At 38.7% G+C, this 16,841-nt stretch overlaps 1 protein-coding gene across 1 annotated transcript in view; it reads right to left on the bottom strand.

Annotated features, from left to right (window-relative positions):
- Nucleotides 1-16,841, bottom strand: part of AK7 (adenylate kinase 7) — a 43,728-nt gene that overhangs the window by 3,287 nt on the left and 23,600 nt on the right. The window contains exons 13-17 of the mRNA XM_063290291.1: nt 15,020-15,148; nt 10,562-10,630; nt 8,566-8,763; nt 2,756-2,976; nt 416-574 (exon numbers count right to left, since the gene is read on the bottom strand). Of these exons, the coding sequence (XP_063146361.1) occupies nt 416-574; nt 2,756-2,976; nt 8,566-8,763; nt 10,562-10,630; nt 15,020-15,148 (776 nt within the window). The remainder of the gene's footprint in view (nt 1-415; nt 575-2,755; nt 2,977-8,565; nt 8,764-10,561; nt 10,631-15,019; nt 15,149-16,841) is intronic.

Raw genomic sequence — 16,841 nt, 5'->3', positions numbered from 1 at the left:
TTCCCTGACTGTTAGAAGAGAGCTTATAGGGTAACAATGAGCAGATCTCTAGCATGATGAATAGAAATAAGAGGCCCAATTAGAAAATCTATTCTTACTGAGTACTGATGAGTTAGAGATGCACACCTGTTTTTTTTCCCCCTACACCTGGTAAAATACAGTTTCAAAAACAAGTCTCAGTTTCAAAGGAATTGTGCTAATGGCATTGTAGGTTGTTTAGAGTAACTGATGGATGCACTGTAAGTTCCTTATAAAGTTATATGGATCCTTGTCAGGTTTGCTACAACTAGAAGATTTACAAATAACTTATAAAAGGGCTAACATTTACAAATAAGTAATACAAATAGAACATTATTTTTTGTCTCCTACCATAGGTAGGTAGGTAGGTGGGTTAAAAAAGTATGTATTCCCTTACCAGAAAGTCGACAGGGTCATCTGGCCTGACCATGCAGCATTGATTCAACCCCTGCATAAGGGTTGGCATCACATGCTTCATTAAGTAGTTTCTCAGTGGAATTGACTGAGCTTCCAGAAGTTCTTGTTCTTGCCGCTTCACTTCTTCTAAACGCTTATTCTAAATAGAAATATATCTAAATTACACATAGACATCACATAAAGTCTAGAGCAATAGTATAGAAAACTGATTTTTCAAAATTCTTGTCATATATGTGACTTTAGTTTCTTGAATTCTACATTCACTTGCTATTAAAACGTAGCAAACTTTGTATAGCTTACAGTACATATCATGCACATGCCCAAGAGAAAATGTTGGCCAAACAGTAAATGCCTGACAATTGCTATGACATTTCCTGCACATATCTTTCTATATAAAACATTTCTAACCAGCTGGGTGTGTTTCAGGTATATGTGCATGTATACTCTCTAGATTCTTAAAGCAAAGGAAGTTACTTGTAAGTAAAACTATACATCCATCAATTCATACCTTAAGTCTTTATATATATATACACACACACACACACATATACATACATATACATATACACAAATATTTTTTGTTTTAAAAAAATCACTAGTTAGCGATTTCATTCCAAGAAATTCAAGTCTGGGTAAGTTAGATCCATGAAATTACTTCTTAAAATTGTGAATGAAATGATGCACACCACACTATAATATAGGTTGCTTCTTTGTGACTTAGCATATATCTCTGGTTTGGAAGTTGTCTGAATTCTCACAACTATAGTTTCTTTAATGTGATGTGAAAGGTCCCCTGTGCAAGCACTGAGTCATGTCTGACCCTCTTGGGGGACACCACTCTTAAAACATTTTCTTGGCAGACTGTAGCAGGGTGGTTTGCCATTGCCTTCCCCAGTTGTCAACTTCCCCAGCAAGCTGGGTACTCATTTTACCAACCTCGGAAGGATGGAAGGCTGAGTCAACCTGAGCCGGCTACCCAAGAATCCAGCTTCCGCTGGGATCAAACTCGGGTCGTGGGGACAGTTTCGGTTGCAATACTGTCGCCTACCACTCTGCGCCACATGAGGTCTCAGTTTCTTTAATACATTACAGTTAATCAAAGCATGGATTATTGTGTATCTTTTGTTCCAACGAACATACTTGAAATTTAGGAATAAAAGGTGTGTGAGGACTTAATGTAGATTTAAAGGTATTCTATGTTATATTAGGAAAGAAAACTCAATATATTTATTAGAATTCTGGGCCCTATCCTTTTCAATATTGGTATTCATGACTTGGAGGAAGAGGTAACATGAGTCCTTATCAGATCTGCAGATGAGATAAAATTGTGTAAAGTAGCTAATATGCTAGAAGACAAAAGTAAAATTCAAAGAAATGGGCTGAAATATTAACATAAATACTAAGCTGTATAGAAAAAAAATCAGATATAGATATATAGGATGGGTTATACTTGTAATCATTGTTGATTGCAAGCTGGATATAAGTCGGCAGTATTATGTGGCTGCAAAAAATGTTAATGCAACGTTAGGCTGCATTAACAGAAATCTAATTTCCAAATCAAAGGAAATGATAGTTCCACTTTATTGTATGTTAGACCCTACTTGAATATTGCATCCAATTCTGGGCACCCCATTTTAAGTATTCAAAGAAAGTGGAAAAGTTTCAGAGATGGGCAAGGAAGAAGGTCAAGGGACTAGAAATTAAGTCCTGTGAAGAGAGGTTCTGGAGATGTTAAGCCTTTAGAAAAGAATACCTGAAAGAATGTCACACAACAAAACTAAGTCACATGAAGAGTATGGGTATGTTTGATAGCTCTTTGATAGCACTTTTTATGTATTGGAAGGGATGTCATCAAAAAGAACATGTTTTCTCCATCATCCCAGGAGGCATAAAACAATGGATTAAGTTACATGAAGAAAGATTTTGGTGAAAGGAAAAATTTCATAACAGAGCAGTTCTATTGCCAGGAGATGCTGGGTTCTCCTTCATTGGATGTGTTCAAATAGAGGTTGGACAACCATCTGACTGGGGTGCTTTAGTGTGATTCCTTCACTGAGGAGAGGTGGAACTCAAGAGTCTAAATGGTACTATCCAACTCTACTCTATTTTTTCCATTGGGATCAATTAATTTGCTCCTCCTGAGAACATTTACTAGAGTACAGATATAAACTATCTAAACCTTTTAGCACCATATCCTCTCAAACAAATTAAATAGAAAAATGTGTAGTGCTTCCTGGAGAGAATTTTCTTCTCTTTCCTCCTCCTCTGGTGAGAAATCTGTAAATACGTTAAAATTTTCTTATATTTAGGATTAGCTTACCCATTCTTCCCAATTTGCTAATTTTTGGGCCCTTTCTTCAAACTCCCTTTTCTCCAAGTCAGCCTTTTCTTTAGCTACTTTAGCAAGGCGTTCTTCTGCTTCTTTCCGTTCAAATTCTTCCTTTTCTTCTTCTGTCATACCATAATTTCGAGGCTTACCAATGTTTTTGATTATTTCTTTTGTTATAACTCTGTTTTCCAGGCCCTCAAACTTTGATACATCTTTCAAGCATGGAGGCAGGATAGGAAAGAAATTTTGAATTACATAAAATTAGACTATTATTATTTTTTAATTGCCATTATAAAGAGGCCAATGCTTTCACCATAAAAATGCCTCTTTGCAAACTTTATCATTATAGAAAATAAAAAATAAATGAATGGCACCAAAGAGATAGTAACGATACAATTTTTCTATTAATATAGGCAAATGAATAGTCTTGCAATATTTGAGGGGCCCATATCGTTTTTGTGTAACAGAATCCAGGACAATATATTATATGTGTGGAGCAAAAGTAATGAAATTGGTCAAAGGTACAAAACTGTTTGTTAACACAGCTCAGAAAATTAGGTAGATATGCATCATATGTGGCTCTGTGACTCTCACGCTGTCAAATTCCAATCAGCCCCAGATAACACGGCCAAAAAGGATGGTTGGAATTGTTGCATTACAGCAAGCAAATATAAAACTGTGAAAGTCTTTTCCACCATGATAGCTTAAATTTAAGCTGTCATTTAATTGTTATATACCATCTTTCCTCCAGGAACTGAAGACAGCATACATAATACTTTCTCTAATTTTTCTCCACTACAACCATCCTGTGAGATTTTTTTTTTTAATCGTATGGCATAGCAGTTCGTGGTTCATGCTGCTTTACTTTTGGGAAATCCTTGTGAGATCCAGCAGCCAGATGTGTAGACTATTTAGCCATGACAAGTCACGTTGCCCAGGGTGCACCATGAGGAGGCTAGTCTACATTGCACCAAATTGGGCTGAGAGAAAGTGGCTGGCCCAAGGTCACCGTCTGTGAGATGGTGCGATTAAACTGATTTTGGTGTGACACAACAGTGTCTCTTCAAAGCATCTGATAAGTCCCCTATGCTGAGGAGCCTGGAAAGTTGGAATTCATCTTTTGTTTTGCAAAAAATCCTCAACCATGTAAACCTTTTAATATAACCAGCCACTTGGTAATTTTCTGGTTTGCTGGCTCGACACAGGACATCAGAGAAGAAGCATTTTGCCTGGCTGGGCAAAGTAAGTCATCTTCCTAAAACAGCTACCTTTCACATCCACCATTGGATAGGATAGTGCTGAGGAGAAAAAGAAAGGAGAAGAGCAAGAACAGCCTGCCTGACAACATTCAAGCAGAAGGGACAAATAATCTCTCTCCAATTATACTCTCTTCAATAAATTCTGAACATGTGCTTTTTTTTTGAGGTTGGCCAGGGCAGGAAACAGATACCACAAGTTCTATTGGAATTCTAGTTTATTGTTAAAGTTATTGTTAATAACAGAATCTTGAAAACCTTAACCAAAATTCTCTCCTCCTATTATACCAGAGAGAATCAAGGTGGAGCAATCTTGAATTTCTTTTTCACTCCCTCCTTCCTTCCAAGGCTAAGCTGGCATGAACCTTATGGCTACTGAATTCCTTCTTCAAGGCCATCTCCGTACTCCTTTATAACATGTGCTGAAATCAAAGAATCAATTCAGTAACAATTTTAGATAGGTTGACTATTGTTTTTATTTGGAATCCTGTGTTTGTGAGAGAGAGAAAAAGAGATTTTTTTTTTCCTATATTGCCCTTTTCCCAATAAAGGAACTCGTAAATAGTCAGCATACAAATGTAAACAAACACCTGTAAACAAAATAAAATATTTTTTAGGGATTTGGTTTAATAGGGGAATTTCTCATTAAAACCTTTGCCACATGCAATCTTGTGGCAGGATTAGCATGAATTCTAATCATAAGTTTGTTAAGTTCTATACTTCCGGGTTTTGAGCATAAAGCTCCAAAACTTTGTAGAGGGCAATGGCCTTGAAGAAGATGAGGAAGAACTGCTACCAAGGCAATGGTCAGTTAAGAGGAGCTTGAGCCCATGCCAAGAAAATAATTTGAGAAAATGTCCCAGACAAGCCCCTCCCTAGTTCACATGAAGATAAAGTGAGGAAGGGCATTCACACTTGGGCATTCACACTTGCAAGATTCTGTTACTTACAGCTGTTACAATAAAAGTAGTCCTGACATATATGGCATTGGTTTCTTAGTCTGGTCTACCATGCCAGGCTAACATAGGACTACTTTTCTCTTTTTTCCACAGTAGGGTTGAAATGGGAAGGCCTTGACTGAGTACTAAAGAACCTAAACTGGACAATTAAGGTACATCAGGAGCTTCAATCTGATTGGTGGCATCCTATCATAAATACCTTTTATTGGGGAATCCTTGGAAGTAGTCTGCCAGTGAAACTACATTATTCCCACTATCCACTCATAAGAGTTAGTTTGGGCTGAAAGACAGTGATTGGACTAAAGTCACACTGAGACTGCATAATTGAGCAGGGATTTCAACCTGGGTCTACCCTTCTCTTGTCTACCACTTTTACCAGTAAACAAGCTGCCTCTTAATAGTAAGAGAAATAAGGATATCTAAAACTTAAAACAACTGCTACATATCACATGGGCCTGTCCCAGATTATTCAGGACTCGAATTGGGACAGTGGCCTCACTCTGGACTTGGTTTTCTTGTCGGAGCAGTGGCAATGTGATTTGATGGGAAAGTTAAATCTGTCCCTTTGTCATGGTCAGATCATGCCCTGGTGGCCTTGAGATTCTCTCATGCTGCCCCCCTCAGCAGGGAGGCAGAACCCATTTGATTGGTCCACTCCCGGCGAATGATGGACCCAATGGGGTTCCAAAGGGAGCTTGGGGCTATACCCAAGGATCTGCTGCACGGTGCAGTGGAGGCCCTGGCTACCGCATGGAACAGGAAGGTGGCCAGGGCCTTGGACAGGATTGCGCCCGTGTGACTTCTCTTGTCCCATCAAACCAAACATTCCCCATGGTTTATGGAGGAGCTGAGGATTAAGAGATGTCTAGAGCACTGCTGGACAAGGACAAGGAACGAATCCAACCGAACACAAGTTAGAGCCGTTATTAAGGCCTACCTTGTGGCAGTAAGAGCAGCGAAATGTCAATATTTCTCTGCTCTTATTGCATCGACAGAATGCCACCCAGTGGCCCTGTTTAAGATCACTCAACCTCTATTGGGGAAGGTGGGTCCATTAACCTACCTACAAGGCCATGCAAAGGAGTTTTCCAGGCATCTGGAGGATAAAATCACTCGGATTTGTGCCAAGTTGGATGCCAAGCATGGGCCATGGTCTATGGAGATGTCTGGGGAAGGTACTTACCCAGTTATCTGGGAACAGTTTGATCCTGTTGTGCATGAGGAAGTAGATAGGGTCCCCTGGACTGTAAATGCCACCACTTGCCAATTAAATCCATGACCATCCTGGCTGGTGAAGGGAGCTTGGGAGGTGATGTGTGGGTAGGTCCAGACGATGGTGAATTCATCCTTGAGGGAGGGAGTGTTTGCAACAACCTTTAAAGAGGCGCTGGTGCACCCCCTCCTCAAGAAACCATTGCTGGATCCCACTGTACTGGACAATTTTCGTCTAGTCTCCCACCTCCCCTTTTTAGGGAAGGTGGTTGAGAAAGTGGTGGTGTAGCAGCTCCAAAGGACCCTGGATGAAATGGATTATCTGGACCATTTTCAGTTGGGTTTCAAGCCTGGATATGGGATGGAAACAGCATTGATCGCACTTTTGAATGATCTCTGGGAGCAGGATGGGGGCAGCGCATCCATCCTTGCTCTTCTTGACCTCTCAGTGGCTTTCGATACCATCAACCATGGTATCCTTTTGGGTTGGCTTAGGGACTTGGGGGTGGGTGGTGCGATTTTGTGCTGGTTTACCTCCTTCCTCCAGGGCCAGTCCCAACTGGTGTTGATAGGAAGCAAGAGATACAGGCCGTGGTCCCCCCTATATGGGGTGCCACATGGTTCAGTACTCTCCCCACTCCTTTTTAACATCTACATGAAACCACTGGGTGAGATCATCCATTACCATGGGATGAGGTATCATCAGTATTCTGATGATACCCAATTATACATCTCCATCCTGGGCAACCTAAGTAATGCTTTGACCACCCTCTCTGGGCGCCTGGAGGCTGTAGGGGTCTGGATGGGAACAACAGGCTTCAGCTGAACCCTGGTAAGATGGAGTGGCTGTGGGTTGGGCACTCCTCAGCATCTGGGAACTTACCATCTTTGGTTCTGGATGGGCTTGCACTGCCCCAGACAGATCCGGTATGGAACCTGGGGGTTCTCCTGGACTCATGACTCCTGCTCAAAGAGCGGGTGGCATCCATTGCCAGGGGAGCCTTCACCCAACTTTGTGCTGTGCGCCAGTTATGTCCCTTACTGGATTGGGAACCCCTCCGGTCAGTCACTCATGCCCTAGTCATCTCCTGTATAGACTATTGCAATGTACTGTACATGGGGCACATTACATCAACCTGTCCCACCCAGTCAGGCAGAGTGGGCATGTTATGGACCCCATCCATGAGAGATTGTCAATTGGTGGGGCCCAGGAAGAGGGCCTTCTCTGCTGTGGTCCCTGCCCTGTGGAATACGTTACCCCCAGAGGTGAGGCAGGCCCCCACTCTCCCGGCCTTCTGAAAGGGAGTAAAGACCTGGCTTTGCCACCTTGCTTGGGGCGGGCAGCGGAATAGTCAATCATGGGGGTGGCTGGCACCTTGATGAGGCCCTGAAGAATTTTATTGAGACTGTTTGTTTCTCCATCTTGGATTTTATATTTATATTTTTATGATGAACTTGTTTTTATGGTATTTTAATCTCTTATTTTAATTTGATTGTAAACCACCCAGAGTAGCTTTGGCGAGAGGGGCGGTGAAGAAATGTGAGGAATAAATAAATGAAAATATTTATTTTTATTTTGTTCAAAGTGTTTAGCAGCATGTTGTTAGACCATTTAGAAAAGACTATCTGAACTAAATCTGGTTTTGTGACAAGAAGAATCTCCAAATGGAGCTCACACATTCACTTGACAAGTGTGAATAGGTTTGTCCGTAAGAAAAGTATGTATATATCACGTGTGTGCAAAAATGTATGAAAAGGAAGGGTACGGAATAGATGTGGCCCTGCCTGTCTGGAGCCTACCCCCACTGTTACCTCAGCTACTGCCCAATCATACATCCCCTGAAAAATTCTCCAACTACCAATGTGGCCTTCCATATGAAAAAAAAAGTTGCCCAAATTTATCTCATTGCTATTAATAACATGCCATGTGGTCTAATGCTAGTTTTATTTTCATAATTTAGTGATTGTTGTGGCGAAACAGATGCTGTCTGGATTTTGTAGAAGTGCTGGTTTCTTTAATTACCTCACAATGCAGCTGAGGTTACATATGCTGACTATGGAGGGCAATAATCCCTTTTTATATTTTAATTCTCTTTTATGACTTTCTTTTCACATGTTGAGAAAATTGGCTTGGTATGGGAAATGGAGACAGGAAGGCATAATTAAAATAATTAAGCTATTTTCTTGTTTCCCTTCATTTGTCTTTTTTCAAGTTGGCTTAACAAACTATGACATATAATACTCTGCTTGTTGTAATTTTAACTATTTGTTATCTAAATTTACAAATTGATAGTACATGAAAATGACACAAAAGGTCATAATAGCTAGATAAAATGGAATGGAATGAAGGAATTAGATGTATTTTATATCATACCAATATACTGTGGATGTATTTCTGTTTCGTCAAAATAGTTGAGAACAGTTTCATCCTCAGAATTTAAGTCCCTAAAAAGACTGAGGGATCTTAAGTATCGGTCCTGGGCATAATGCGTTCCAGCAACAATGCTTTCAGGGAGATTCATGATTCGGTTTTTCAAGAATTCGTCAGAAGCATTCAAAGAAACAACATAGTCTACAAAGCAAAAACATTTCAGGATATTAGAATTGTATTAGAGTGACCTGCTTAGTTCATCTTTTCAACTGCCTTTCTGTGCACAATGATGAATCAGAGGTATTGAGATTCTGTTTAAAAGGATATCTGAAGGGTATATAAAGATTACAAGACTGCTGAAATATACATGGCTTACATGGAGGCAAAATTGGATCTGAAACCACCAAGCAGACATTCCCACTTTACATAATTAAGTTTAGAGTTAAGATATCTTACATGCCTATGGACAAAATATCAGTGTGAATAAATCATTTTTGAAAGACTGAATTCACACACTGTACTGATATAAGATATAGTTTGCTCAGTCATAGTTTGTTCCATAGCATCAACAGGGTGACACAGGGAATAACATGTCATCACTTAAATACTATGATTTATACACTGGTGTCAAACATCAGGACACAGTTATATAGTGGGCAGCTGCATGATGACATCATTGTGTACCCATTGTTATTTTGGCATCATTGCAGTTTGTTGCAGATGCTGTTGGGTGTGTTGAAGAAACCACAGTTAGCTAGAATCACACAACATGATAATCCATAAAACATGGTTTACAAACCATACAGGCTGGATTCAAACATAAATGAACAACCATTATATTTAGTGCAATGAGTGGATGCAGTCAAAAACTCTTGTTATTTATTTATCATTGGATGTATATTCCACTTTTTTTATCTCTTTGAAAATCAAGATGACTTACAGCAGTAAAATATATTAATTATAATTAAGGACATTAATTATAAGTTCTGTAAATTACAATTGTATTTACTGTAAATATAAGAGATTCACACATTTTAATAATTTCAGTAACAAGTGAGACCTGCTGCATCATTGCAACATAAACACACCTACGTTAGTTACAATCAGCCATATCCTCTCCCATTTTATTTCCCACTGAATTTTCAGCATTTTCCTGCCTTCAACAGTTGGTTAGAAATCCATTCTCACACTAAGGAAATGACTTGACTGTTATACAGTATGCTAATAATGAATTTAAATAAGTATTTAGCCAAGTTATTTGATTTATTTAGTAATATTATATAGATCTTGGCCACTGGTTATTGAAATTGACCAATATTTGGATGTCACTGGTTGCCAATGTCTTTTTTAGGATGGGCATTGTCCTGATTGTATTGAAAGTGGAGGTATTTAATATTACTGAAGAAATATTTTGACCCTTTCATGAACAATTTTAAATTTACCATTGTCCAATTAGCAATTCTGGAACCAGATATTAAGAGTATGAAGTAGCTTCTTATACCTTAGATATTTTTTACTCTATTTTCAGTCTGGTTTCCATATCCCTTACCTTGCTGGACAATTTTCAATGAGTAATGGATGTGGAACTGCACTGGCTAGATACCTCTGTATTTACCACCAAACTTTTTATATTGATCAATATAAACAGATGGGATTTGGATGTATGAAATCATTATGCTTGCAATTATTTTTAGAGGGACTTACTAGGAAGGTGTGCTGTTGTAAGCTATGATTGGAGAGGGTCAAAGGCAATATGTAAACTTCCTTTTTCTCAAACACTTGTATCTTCAGCTAAATGCCATAAATGTCATGGATGAAAAATATGTGTTAACAGGAGGGGATGTGGGAAAACTGAAGGTGAAGAGTTTTTGCTTTCCAGCAGTCTGTCACTTATGTTTTTAAAAATGGATACTACCCACCTTTTCCCAACTTCCATATGACTAAAATAGATATAGGTTTAAATATATGGAATTGAAATCATCACCTTAAGTACACTTACCAGGAATTATTAATTTGTCATAGTGATGCATTTTGCCTCTCATATCATCTTCTTCTTCCTCCTCTTCAACTAAATTTAAAAAGAATTATGTTAATATGGCTCCAGTAGCAACTAGCATCCTGCAGTTTGCAGTAGATGTCTAGTACTAACCAGCACATTTTGGCCTAGTGTAAATATAATTATTGCCCTTGCTCCTAACCTGCAAGGTTATAGACCTCTTCTCTAGTCTTTTTCTTGCTCCTGCTTCTCTCCCTTTCATTTTTGTAGAAAATCATGCTGTAGCATTATGTCCACCACTGACATTTTCATAGACCACCCTTTCTAGGCCTACTGTATCTGGGCTGAAAAAACCCAGACAGCCGCTAGAAGGGAGGAAAGAGATTTTTCTATGTCTTTAATCCCACACTGTATTTGTCTAGTTTTTTGCAGCCCAGATACAGTATGCCTCTAATTAATTTATAATGGGTAGATAACATAAAATAAATACATAAAATTAGGGTCTAAGCTGACTAGTTAACATTGATGTAACTCTGTTCCATTCTTAGCATCAAAAATGAAAGGGGAGGCAGAAGTTGCATGGAACGGATAGGATGAAGGAGTATATGAGGCTATGGGTTCTCCCAATTTCCTAAATATGGTTAGAAGAATATGCAGGATGTTTTCACCTAGCATTTCAGCAGATTTGACATTAAATACTTAGGCTATGAGAAAAGACAGGGGAGAAATTGCCTTAATAATTGAATGTTTATTATATTTTGGCTAAATATATATTCCATTTCTATGGCTGAGTTCACCAACATACCAAGCCATAGTTTCCTTAATCACAGTTTATGAAAAATCATGGCTGAATTCACAGAACGTATATGCCATAAATCATGTGATGGGGTTCACACAACATGCTAAGCCAAAACAAGCAAACCACATTTTGACTCAGCATTTGAAGGAATCTAGTTTATATGATATCTATCTCAGAGCATTCCTGAATGTAAGTGTTCTGCATTTCTTCTTTTTAAATACTTTTACACAGTATAAAAATGAAATAGGAAATAATAATGTCTCGTTGAATACATCATTTCTATACCAAGGACTTCAATTGGCTCAGCCAAAAGATTTCCTTATGTCCCAGTCTGCAGATCAGAGCAAGAGTGTAATGTTGTTTGTGTGAAATACAATACAGTTTAACTATTTTTACAAAGATCTACCCCAATGATACAGATGCAGGTAGTCCACGCTTAATGACCACAATTGGGACTGGCAACTCTGCCGCTAAGTGACGTGGTCGTTAAGCAAGACTTCATGTGACCATGACAGACTTATGACCTCATTTCCACCACTATCGTTAAGTGAATCACCCATGGTGATTAAGCAAGACATCATGTGCCTACGACTTGCAATTTTACTGCTGGCTTCTCCATTGATTCTGCTTGTTGGAAGCCAGCTGTGAAGAGTGCAAATGGTGATCATGTGACCACAGGATGCTGCAACTGTCTTAAACACCCGCCAGTTGCAAAGTGCCCGAATCTTGATCACCTGAACACGGGGATGCTGCAATGGTCGAAAGTTCAAGAACTGGTCATAAAGTTATTTTTTCAGTTCTGTTGTAACTTGGGACGGTTGCTAAACAGGGCAGTTGTTAAGTGAGGGCTGTACTTTAGAATTCACTGTAGCTAGGATCAATGTATATAGTATGTAATAGTTCTTTTTGTATTTTCACACTTTTTACTTCTTTTTTTCTTGTAGTATTCTTTATTTCATTTCTTGTAGCTTTTGTGTATTGACTGAAAAAAATTAATAAAGCTTTAATCAAAAAGAAAAAGAAAAAATATTACAGGAAAGATTTAACAGGATTTACTGAGATGAAAGGGATAATATTACAAGAATTTCAACAGCTGAACTATTTCCAAATCAGAATGAATTTATTCCCTATACAGTACAGTGGAGATTTTATCTATTTTTAGAAGCCTTTCCTTTCCTTTCCTTTCCTTTCCTTTCCTTTCCTTTTTTTTCTTTTTCTTTTGTGAACTGGCAAGGAGTCAGTACTTTTTACATATAACTAGAGTTGGCAAGTAACTGTTTATAAAACCATATCCTGAATCCTTATGTAAATGACCATTACATAAAGGAGTAGAATGGAAATCCACAATTTCCTAAGCTAGACATGACCAATATCTATATTCCTGGGAGGTACTTCCTTTTCCTTTTCAATTGGCATAGTTCCTAAATAGTACATAGTTAAATGCTGCTATAGGAGACTTGTATGGTTCTTGATATAGATCTATACATTGATTAAAATGCTGTTGGCCTATTTTTTTGCAGGCCTTAAAAATATGGATGGGAGGGAGAAGACTCCTAGACACAAACTATTCCCATTCTGTAATGCAGTGTCTAGAAATGATAGCACTCCCATTCATACAACCAAAAGTATGGATCCAGTACGTAGATGACACCTTCATCATAATTTAAAAAAGGAACAACTAGGGGAGACACACAACATCTGCAAAGGAATAAAAGTCACAAGGGAAGAAGAAAACAACAACATGCTACCCATCTTGGACATCCTCATCAGTAGAGGAATGATGGCAAACTGGAAACATAAGTCTACTGGAAAGCTACCCACACTAACCAAGTTCTCCATTACCAAAGCAACAACCCAACCTCCCACAACAGGAGCTGTATAAGAACATTATTCAGACAAGCACTAATGCACTGCAGCAACCCAGAACACCAGAAAAAGGAAACAGATCATCTATACAGCATCTTCCAGGAAAATGGATACCCATGCAACTTTATCAAAAAGTGCCTGACTACTCAACTCACTACAGCACAACCAACACAAGGAAATGGAAAGGATAACATTGCCACACCTCAGAAACGTCTCGGAAACTACCAACAGACTGTTACAACCACACAGCATCACTGTAGCGCACAAACCAAAGCCCTCCAGAATACCTTAAGGAAACCAAAAGACTAGTAGCCCAAGAAGAAAAAACAGGAGTCATCTACAACATACAGTGTAAGGACTGTAAGAGCCACTGCGTAGGACAGACAGGCAGAAGACTAGCAGAGCGCATCCACGAACACCAACTAGCAGCCAGAAGACACAATGAGAACTCCTTAATCTTACAACACATAGACAGAGTCAACCATACTTTCAGCTGGGAAACTGAGCATCCTAGACCAAGCCATATCCAAAAACGCTAGGGAAGTCCTGGAAGCTTGGCACTCAGACAGGTCAGCCATCTACAGGCACATAGAGGTAAACAACATTTACATACCATTCAAAAGAGACAATAGAAAAGCTAAAAGACCAGAACACCTCCTCGCCAGCAATCAACACCCAGATATGCAAAGATTTAACACTAGGATTAACACCAGATGAACAATCAAACAGCACAATAACCCTAATCAAGGAACTATTAACTCAGTCAATCAACCAAGCAGCAAACAACAGCCTAATCAAGGAACTACCAAGGAGAGAACAATACCCCCACCAACACAAGCAGGGCAAGCCACTGTATATAAACAGAGAGCAAACCCCACTCCCTTCTCACACTGAAGATGTTGCCTATTCTGGCAATGAAATGTCTGCAAGAAAATAACAAGGCTCGGGGAGCACCAAGGACTCCACTACTCCCATTCTCCTCCCTAAAAAATAAAATAAAATCCCTCGAATGGAAGCGAAGTACTAATGAAATTCAACATTTTGCCACCAAAAAGTGGCTATGTAATCATGGGGTGCTGTTGAAGGAGGGGGCTACAAATGGCTGTCCAGCTCTAACTTAGACGTTAATTTCTTTGAATTTCAGGTAGCATCTTTCCTCATCAAGTAAGATGAAGAGATCAGTTTTGTAGTGTTTAAATCTGCATAGGGATGGAACACTGATCTCAGCACCCTGAAATTCTTTGCTCAGAGCAAGCTGTTTCCAAGACCTGTGTTAGGCAAGTTGACACACATCCATGATTACATCTCCTGCAGATACAAAGGGAGGGATATGAACTGAGATCAGAAACACAAATTTCTTCCTATTTTCATCAGCCTCATGAAACTACTATTTATTCTATATGGAGAAACACACATATACAGATTATATACAAATAAAATTAAGCACAGAGAGTAACCATAAGTTGTGGTAAGTGCAGGCTGATATTTTCAACTGGAAAATGGTGTAAAGCTGTCCAATGTCGCCCTTTGTGCAGAATAGACTGCCCATGTTGGTCTTTTAGATTTTCTTGGCAGTAGTCTTTCTTACCACTGACCACATTCTGGGCATGTTAGCTATCCATCAGTAATGCTGATTGTCAGTGGAACACAGGTGCTATAAGATGAATATTTTATTTCAGCATAATCTACAAAGCGTGAGAAATCTGTTATGGTGAAATTGGCCTCAGGAGTGTAGCTGTAATGCAATGCACTGTACTGTACATTAACATCTAACAGAGCAGAATACAAATACTTACCATTAAAAAGATCTTTTGCTAGGTCATAGGTTTTTGGAAACCCATCCAAAACATATCCTTGATTTTTACAAGGCATAGACATTAGCATTTCCTTCATGAACCGAATCACATAGTTATCATCTAGACGACCTAATTTAAATGGGAAATATGCATTATCAGAATGGATTATTTCTTCTTAGTTTCTGAGGTGAGACATATGGACAAGAAGTCTGCAAAGGTAACAGTGTTTTGGGGTCTAAAAACCAATTCCTTGAATTCCATCACACTGAAGCATAGTTAAGATGTACAGTATTAGCTGAGCACAGCTGAGTGGGTCAAAACTGAAATTACTGTGGTCAGGACACATACTTAACAAACCCATACTGTATTAGAATTACATACTTACCCATGGTTATTTTAACCATGGTTTGTTGAATTAGCCCAATTAAACTGATCCATAAGCTAACTGCGAAGATTGATATTGCACAACATGCTACACTAGAACATGGTTTGTCACTCAGTTTGTTGCAGAAACCAGTCAATGGAATGAGTTTATGGCTCAGCCCATGGGCATTTGTGGGGGACAAGCTGGCTGCACTGGAGAAGAAGACTGGGGTGCCAAATTTTTGCTTTTGCTTTTACTGGTTTTGTTTTGTTCTTATTGCCATTATGAGCCACCAGGAGTTGTGCTTCTTAAGATGGGCAGCCTTACAAGTCTTTTAAATAAAATAAAATAAAATAATAGGAGGGGCAAGTGATGGTGCACGCAAAAGTCTATATACGTATGTCATCATGGCTTCTAACAGATGCCTGTGATTCAGCATGTGTGAATGTAGGCTATCAGTGTTTTATCAGAAAAATAATTTTAATTATATGACATTCTTCTGTAAGATTGAATGTGAGTCCATTCACTTATATCTGAGAAAGTAAAGGGAAGGAATCAGACATCAGAAAGTTATTTTTTAAAAGGCTGATTTAAGTCTTAAATCCTGCCATTATTGTTTCTGTAGTAGTGCCCTTTAACACTGCATGTCATGTATTTTTGCAATCAGCTGGAAGAAGAAATTAAACTAACTTTCCACGTAATGCTTAATATCTCATTCCATTATCAATAATATTCATTCCTAGGCAGAATATGTTTCAGAAATGATTTGGAAGAACTGCCTCAGAATTTCTGCAAGGACAGCACCTTTCTGCTATTTATTAAAGCAACCTGACCTTTTTCAGGTTTCAATATGAATCTGAAAACAAAGATTCTGTGCTTTAAGGGATGTAACTCTTAAAGCAGCTGCAATGGTTTTTCAGGCTCATGCATTTCTGAAGTATGAATAGTCCTACTTTCCTCCACAGTTCAAAATAATTATTTAATAGTCACTCAACAGCTTTTGTCCAGCAAAGGTAACCTGCAAAGTCAATTTAATGTTTTATTTATTTATTTATTTAATTTTGTTTATTTATTTTCAAATTTACATAGCTGCCCATTTCACAAACAAGCAACTCGTTATGTTTATATTAATGTTACATTATTTCTGTTGAAAGCAGCTGAAGGGATGTTCAATCATCACTGATCATTAGATCTACCAAATCTTTGATAGCAAAAATCTGGATGACCAAAGAAATAAAGTGTTCCATATGGTGCTGTGCTAATAAATGTATAACAACCAGCTCTGCCAGTTTCATTGCTGCCACCATGCTGCAAGCTGCCAAACAGCTGATCTGCATGCTAGACATTGCAGCTCAGCTCTGCACTCAACCAGCTCGCAAAATTCCTAAAAATTTAATAATCAGTCTTGTGAGCTGGTATGAACTGGCTCCAGCACACCACTGGTTCCATACTTTCCAT

This window comes from Candoia aspera, chromosome 1, assembly GCF_035149785.1.
Source record: "Candoia aspera isolate rCanAsp1 chromosome 1, rCanAsp1.hap2, whole genome shotgun sequence".
Classification (NCBI taxonomy): Eukaryota; Metazoa; Chordata; class Lepidosauria; order Squamata; family Boidae; genus Candoia; species Candoia aspera.
This window is presented reverse-complemented; position numbering and strand designations above follow the sequence as displayed.